Here is a 7,595-nt window from a genome sequence, read left to right as displayed (position 1 = left end):
ATCAATATACCATGACTTCGGGTTTCACAAAGGGTCCTTCTCACAGGAAGGCTCATGTACCCATGGCAATGGAGATCTCTGGATGCATCTCATCCTTGTGACCACAAGCAAACAAATAAGTAAATTGAATCAGATGCAGATAAGAAAGGTTCCACCTTTCCCTCTCCTCTTTGTACCAACCACTTCAGAACTGCTAGGAACCATAAAGAATAAAAGACAACTTCAGAAGAAAAACCAAGTTCCCAGAATCATCACAACTCAGGTTTTTATTCAACAGCAAAGTTGAAGGGAAATATTATTTTTTTCCCTTCAGGGCAAATGTTCCAAATGGAAATTAAGTAAAAATCTTGTCCCCCAAAAGTACTCACAATGAAATTAGTCTTCATTAAATATATTTGTTTGGCAAAATAAAATAAAAAAATTAGAACCCGTACAAACAAAAAAAAAATCCCTTGCAAATTTGTAACACTGTAGCAATGACAACAACGTAAACCTGGATGTTTGGCAGTTGTAATTAATCTGTGGAAATTACTGTTGAACTTTGGACCTAGAAAATTAAAATCACTTTGACTAGTGACAAGCCAATTTGAGAGGCAACTGAGGCTTAGGGAATGCTATAGGGATGGGACACACTGGTGGCTTAACACGCAGTTTGTGCAAGTGATCTGCTCGTGTGGGGCTATTTTAAGAGCTGGGAGGAAAAGAAGTTAAAAGCTGTCGCAGCCCTGCAGCATATGGTACAGCAAAAACCTGTAGACTTTCCATTCTGGGAGCCCATCAGTTGGGTGAAGGCTGGTGGCATGAGTCGAAGATAACAGCGGAAAAGAATGATGACAATGATGAATGGTGCAAGCACTGGGAAGCAGTTAACGATTTTCCTGATCGCATCGGATTTCAGTTGTGAGCAGACTCTTGGGAGTGTCAGGGGAAATCTTCTGCTTACAGTAGCTGCTTCTGCTCCCTATCTCCCTCCTCCTTCCAGTTAAAGCCTCTGCCCTGCCAAGTGGGTTTTACAGGCATGCAGTTTGATAACATCGTCCTTTAGTTAAAGAATGTCTATTCCAGTATTAAAAATGTAAAAAAAGTCCTTGGGAGGGTGCTTCTTAGTGGCAGTCTTTGCCTTAAGCAAGGCCAACGGCCTGCAATTCCAAGTTAATTAAAGCAATGTGGATTTGGATGAGCAATGGGGAAGATGGGAATGGGGAAGGAAGGGATGCAGGGACCAGGGAGGAATGCAAGTGTTTCTACACCCCTCCCCAAAGCCAAAATCCAAGGTGCACAAGTGGGTTTCTTTTTTTCCTCACACTCCTCTTTTTTTTTTTTTTTTTTTAATATCTCTCTGGTTACAATATTTCCAGTTTTGAAGCAAGTTTCGGTGGCAGCCTCAGTTACAGTCATAAACAAAGTTGTAGTTGCTGGGCTCCTTTGGGATAGGTGGGGGAGCATCTGGGATCTGTATGTTTTCCAAGTCGAGGAGGCGTAGCTTTATCTCCATGCTGAGCAGCGTGTCCAAGTCGTTCCGCGTTAGATCACTCAACATGTCCTTCCCAAGGAGGGCATTCAGCCCGTCGGTCCATACACAATACTGCACAGGGAAAAGACAAAAATTATCATTAACAGACCTTCCATATACAAACTGCTTGCCTGTCCTGGTCCTCTGCAGTTACTGCTCTCACAGAGATTTACAAAGAGACCTAAAATGAGGTTGATTCATTTTATTAGCTGATATAATGAAGAAGGCATGTTCCACTGAACAGCTTGGAAAATGGACAAACAATTCCTTAAAAATGGGAAAAAATTATAACATTTAGTTGTTTGATCTTTAGGTATCTCCTCCAAACTTCTTGTTAAATATTCTTCAATAGTTACGAGAGAAAGAACAATACCTAACTTAGGACAATAAACCTCTGGAGATGTCTCCTGCCCCCCGTCTCTTTCTCTTTCCCCGAGACTTAGAGAAAGCCTCATTATCTTACACCAAACTTTTAATTCCAAGACAGCTAAGTTAAGTAAACTGAACCCCACCCAAAATCCTTCTCAACATTTTGTGTAAGAAATGTACCAACTATCTAGTTTTATCATAGTTTGCTTTCCTATAGATTAAGCGGTTCAATTGACCTACACAAAGATAGGCTCTCCCATATCTATGCCTACTTTACCACTATTTTACACAAAATAACATATTGTGAAAACTACAGAGACAATCCATGCTATGCTTTTCATGAAAATTAAATGCCAAGCTACCTGCTGTAATTCTAAATGCCACAAATGCTGAACCAGCCTCTAACAGCCCTTCCTTTTTGTTAGCTTTTTCCTAACAGGAGATGCCATCTTTCCCAACAGCTGTCAGCTTGAGATAAACATGAGCTGAACACCCATTCTAAATACAGAACAAAGCCAAGGGATTATGGTGATCTAGAGTCAACTTCTATCAAATAAGTCACTTTATTACTACAAGTCATTTATTCAACTATGAAGAGAAGTACTCAAATGCTATCATCTTAAAATCAAGATTTTAATCATGAACTTGTGTCCTAGTTTGCAGGAGAAAATTATATCAACCATAACTGCATTTTAATCTTACAAATACTTCTGCTAGATTTCATGCCAAAAAACAGATTTTAAATTTAGCTGACCATTTGATACATGATACCGTCAAGTTTAAAGATAGCTACAGTTGACTTCATTCTACAGCAGAAATGGGGATTATTTTTAAGGAAGAGAGAGAAAACCCCCTCTTGGGGTATGTCTTCATCCAGAAAAAGAGGAAATTTTTCAAATAGGCTGGTTAACACACTTCGATATCCAAAGTAAAATTTGATTTAAGTCAGTAACAAAACAGGAGCAGAGCTAGGATTTCACCCAGGGTGTTGGTAAGCCAAGCTGCAGCTTTAATATGAGATAAGCTATACAAAACAGACCTTAGGGTTCAGGTTCTCCTGCTAACAAGTACTAAAGAAACAATGCAGCCTGCCTATTCTAGGCTCTCAGAGTTATCACTGGAGACTTTCAAAGCATGTAGTTTTTGTGGAGTGTACGCAGAAGATCAGGAAAAGAAATAAGCTATCCTAGAAATGTAATTATTTTTGAACAGCCTATAATTTTTTATGATCGACTTGAAAGCTTTCTTTGGGAAAGTTTTTCCCAGAATTCACTTTGAGGAAAAGAACAGAAAGGCAAAAGGAAGCTCTGCTCAGGTTATAGAAACACAGAGCATCCATTCAACAGATGCAGCCCCTGATGTCAATCGTCCATCACCTGATCAGTGAGTAGGGCCAGCACTTTCTCTGGGGAGGAATCCCAGTGAGGCAGAAAACAGAACTGCAGTTCTCTCCTCTTCCAGATATAACTCATCCAGGGCCCACAGAAATCAAATTCTGGCCACAACTGAGATGAGTGCAATGGCCTGGAAAAGAGGTTTCCTCTCTTATCTCCGTACTGGCAAGTGTATCTAATTAAACTCCTGTACATTTTGAGCAGAGAGAAATCCTAATGAGATGGTGGAAAACCAAGGCATTCATTCAGAAGTTGTTTTTTTTTTTAATATGCAAAACAGACTAAGAGCCACTGAAAAATTAATTTACTACCGATTCATTTTCACGAAACTCCAATGAAACCTAATTATAGCCTCCCTCACGAGCTCCTCTGTCAAAAATCAAGGATAAGATTAATCCACCTTTTTGCTCCGCAGCTGAAACCAGCTATTAGTATTTAAATGAAAAACAAATATGATGAAGTGATCTCACAGTGCTGAATCCTCTGGCTAGCTATAATTTCCAACAGATGGCTAAGGGTATTGCCAGACTGAAGTGTATAAGAGTGAGGTCCAAATCTCAATGATATTGGTTTAATAATGAGATGTTATTAAAGAAATACTTTGGGAGTCAAGTTAGCAGAACCAAACAACCAGAAAGATTGTGCAGGCTTCATCCATCTGGATGGATGATCAGCCCCAAGGAGGTCAGCCCCAAGCTCCCTTACGACCTGAATAATCCTATGATCCTCGTTCAGTTTTTTGTTTTAGGACACACTCAGTTCCCACATCCAGACCTCACTTTATAATCACGAGAACTGTAGCAGTGCTTGAAAAAAACCCTATAAGTCTGACCTGAAATTGTTATGTACTAACTTCGTTCCTGGTGCTTCACACAAAGCTTTCTAAATCTTGACATGTCACCCACCAAATCTCCCAAGCTGACAACGTTGCTAAACCAGCTACAAGCACCCGGTGACCTCAGTGAAGAGTCATGGGCTTCAGAACATGCTACTCGTCTTTCCTTGTGGGTGCTTCCTCTGAACATTTGCACTTTTTGCTTTAATTACAACTCACTCCTCTGCAGGCTATGGAAAAGTACAGACGAAGGGAGATGCCCTTTTGAAAGCATCCACTTGGGAACTGCCAAGTAGCAGCAGAGACTGCTGCCTCTGGCCCTTTTTTTTTGAACATATTAATTTTGTTTCAAAGAAGCTGCATGAGATCAAAAAGAGAAATAAGGATAACAGGTGTGCTAACACCATCACGAGCATTGGGTTAGTGCATCTCACAATCTTACTGCCCGTCAGCGGGGTGCAGCAGCAGTTTTTGAACATTCAGACCATTAAAATAGACTTGTAGCCGTAGGCTCTATTTCAGACACAAGTGGCTGAAAAATTTGTCCATTTTCATGACCATTTGCTTTTATGAGCTGAAACAAGACTAGAATTCAGTTTCTGGAGAATTTCCATCAGAAAGCATCTAACATATGTTCAGTTCAGAGGATGAAGACAATGATGCCCTGCGTAGACCTACAGCCCTAATGGCACATTATGCCTGGGATCATATTGCTGCTTTCTCTTAGATCAAAACTGACCAGCAAATATTTATCTGGAATGAATATACTTGAAAACAACAAATACTGATTCTCAGGAAAGCCCAAATGAGCATAACTTGATTTCCTCTCCTACAATTAACATTAATTTGAAGGTTTTAATCCAGAATTGCAAATTTTGAAGCTGTGTAGCTAAATACGCTTCACTTGTAATGCAATTTCACGCACTTCAATAACACTACAGTATAACACAGCTTAATGCAATCTTCCATGTTTCATCATCTTAACACAGCGTCCTGAACTGAGATCAAACATGATACTACAAAATAAGTGTGCAAATGGAATACTAGCTCTTGTTGCTTTAGAAATAAGAAGGAAAAACTTTATACCTTATTTATTTTTTAACATAGCGCATTCTGCTAAATCTTTACTTGGAAGTTCTTTGAGAGAAAGACATCCAATGCTTCCACTTAATTAGGTACATTAGTTCCATTGCCTTCCACAAGGCAATGATGTTGTCTGTTTCCTTGTGTTTTCAAGTAAGATGAGAAAGCAGGGAAGAGGCTGTCATTCTGCTTTGCCATTGGTATTTACACTGTCTTCACAGAAGTGAGACCCACTGCAAACCAAAGCCCCATGGACATGCAATAGAGAGGACCTTCTATGATCACCTGTCATGAATAGTCTTAAGCAATGTGAAACTAAGAATAAGTGGATATGCTACTTCAGAGAACAGATGCCTCTGTCTGAAATTGAGACCAAACAATGATGTGTACAATTTGTCACGTACAAACACAAAAGATGTTCCTTCTGTGGCTCAGGATATGCATGAAAACTGCAGAAGATCTTGTTCCCATGCTCATCCCTCTCCTTTCAGTTTGTTGTGAGACATGACATAGGTTTAGACGGACCTGCACTCTGTGCCAGGATCACTGTTCTCATGTTCTTACAAAGCTGGCAGCTGCTATAAAGCAACCAAGAGGGCTGCAAAGAAGTTTCTGTACTCTGAACTTGACTTACCTCATGCTTGTCTGGAGCAATGAAATTCAACTGGCCACTTGAGTCATACAATATAGAGAAAGCAAGCTCTAGCACCTCCTGGAACAATACAAAAAAACATATTCATGCTGCATGAGGGAGGCATTAATACATTCAGGTCTGTCCTACCACTTATTCCCCAAAACAAGTAGAAAGTTAGGTTCTGGTACTCTCTTAGCAAGAATCCGACCACAGATACTTCACTCAAAACAAACTCACCTCCCTCAGTGCTGTCTGTAGCTCACTTGGCCATGGATTATTTTGGCATTTGAGTTTAGATTTGAGCTAGGCAATGGCAAGGACTAAAATCAATATAACCCACAATAGTACACTTGCAACAAACTCTTCAAGAAAACTCAGTTTTTTCCATTTGTATAGATTAAACTTGCAAAGTTCTGCAAGGTTTGATTCCTTGTGTCAAAAATCTTGCCAGGACAGTTAATCTCTTGGTATATATTCATGCTCTTTTCACTACTGGAAATTTATTAAATTATTCATTCTCAAGAGATTTCTGTCACTTTGTCTTTACCTGAACCAGAATCAGAAGCTTCAGTCAACCTGAACCGTCTGGGTTACTTAGTCATAAAGACGCAAATGAGTCTTGGGGAAAAAAAAAAAAAAAAAAAAATCTTTTTTCTCCTCAGCATTGAAGCTGGAATTTCAAAGGTGCCAAAGTGAATTCATTAAGCACTGACCTTCCCTAAAAGTCACCTGGACCTGGGTTCCTATGGGGAAACCCAACCAATCTGCATAAATCATGAACTTCCACTGGCCAGCAGTGAGCACGTAAAGATGTTGTGTTATCACGGTTTACTGCACACATCACCACAAGTGCCATCACAAGCATTTCACAACCTCTAAGCTAGATGATACGGATATAATAACTCTGTGGAAAAAGAGACAAGAGCACAGCTTCTTAAATCTGCTACACTAGGTTTTAAAGTGGAAGAATTGACTGCGGTGACTGCAGCACATACATTGCTCTAGATACCTGCTCCAGATCTCCTGGTCTGAAGCAGACACAGGTCTCTGGGTTTCAGTAAGGGTTACTGCATTTTTGAATTTGTGTAATGAAGAGCAGAGCCTGAATCACAAAACTTGCAATCCTTAGGGATAAGCTTGGGTGACCAGAGATGAGGCTTCTCTTGGGAAATGCTCTTGGTTTCCTTGAGTTTAGCTGTTAGGTCCAACTTGCTGTATTGCCAAGCCACAGGAGACAAGTCTGTGTTAAATCCCCGCGGAAGCTGGTGCACTTAGCGAACAAATGGCTCACAGCTCATGTAACCTTTTTGTGTTTTAGGAATGTCTCCCAGCCACACCTTACTGAGAGTGATGTCCCTCATTACAGAAACAAATTTACCTCTGCCCACACAAACCTGGCATCATCTCCTCACAGAGTGTTATAAATTACTGACGGAACATGCCAAGTCACGCAACTGAGGTTGGGAAAATAAAACATACAACTGAGAAAAGGGTTTGTACTGCTCTCTTGAATTTCATGAAGGTCAACAACAAACCCATAGGCCTGCCCCTGTCTATTTGTCCTTCGGGAAATTCCAAGGGATTGAAATTTTTGTTCAGCTCAAAGAAAGGGAAGGTTTTCTCCTCCCTTTTCTGTCCTACTTCTCAACCTTTCTTAAAGTAATTTTCCACTCCAGTCTTTTCACTGGTTTCTCTTTCTCTCTGGTCATTTTTTTTCTCCCATTCTTTCCAACCTGCTCCTTCCCTTTTCGTTTTGCTTTCCTCCTT

The 7,595-nt window shown here is 40.2% G+C and overlaps 1 protein-coding gene across 1 annotated transcript in view; it reads right to left on the bottom strand.

Annotated features, from left to right (window-relative positions):
- Window positions 1-246: 246 nt before the first annotated feature.
- Window positions 247-7,595, bottom strand: part of LOC104467375 (engulfment and cell motility protein 1-like) — a 92,312-nt gene continuing 84,963 nt past the window's right edge. Inside the window, exons 6-7 of the mRNA XM_010081133.1 lie at window positions 5,829-5,906; window positions 247-1,585 (exon numbers count right to left, since the gene is read on the bottom strand). Coding sequence (XP_010079435.1) covers window positions 1,385-1,585; window positions 5,829-5,906 — 279 coding nt within the window. The 3' untranslated portion in view covers window positions 247-1,384. The remainder of the gene's footprint in view (window positions 1,586-5,828; window positions 5,907-7,595) is intronic.

This window comes from Pterocles gutturalis, unplaced genomic scaffold (genome assembly GCF_000699245.1).
Source record: "Pterocles gutturalis isolate BGI_N339 unplaced genomic scaffold, ASM69924v1 scaffold8034, whole genome shotgun sequence".
In the NCBI taxonomy this organism is placed as follows: domain Eukaryota; kingdom Metazoa; phylum Chordata; class Aves; order Pterocliformes; family Pteroclidae; genus Pterocles; species Pterocles gutturalis.
This window is presented reverse-complemented; position numbering and strand designations above follow the sequence as displayed.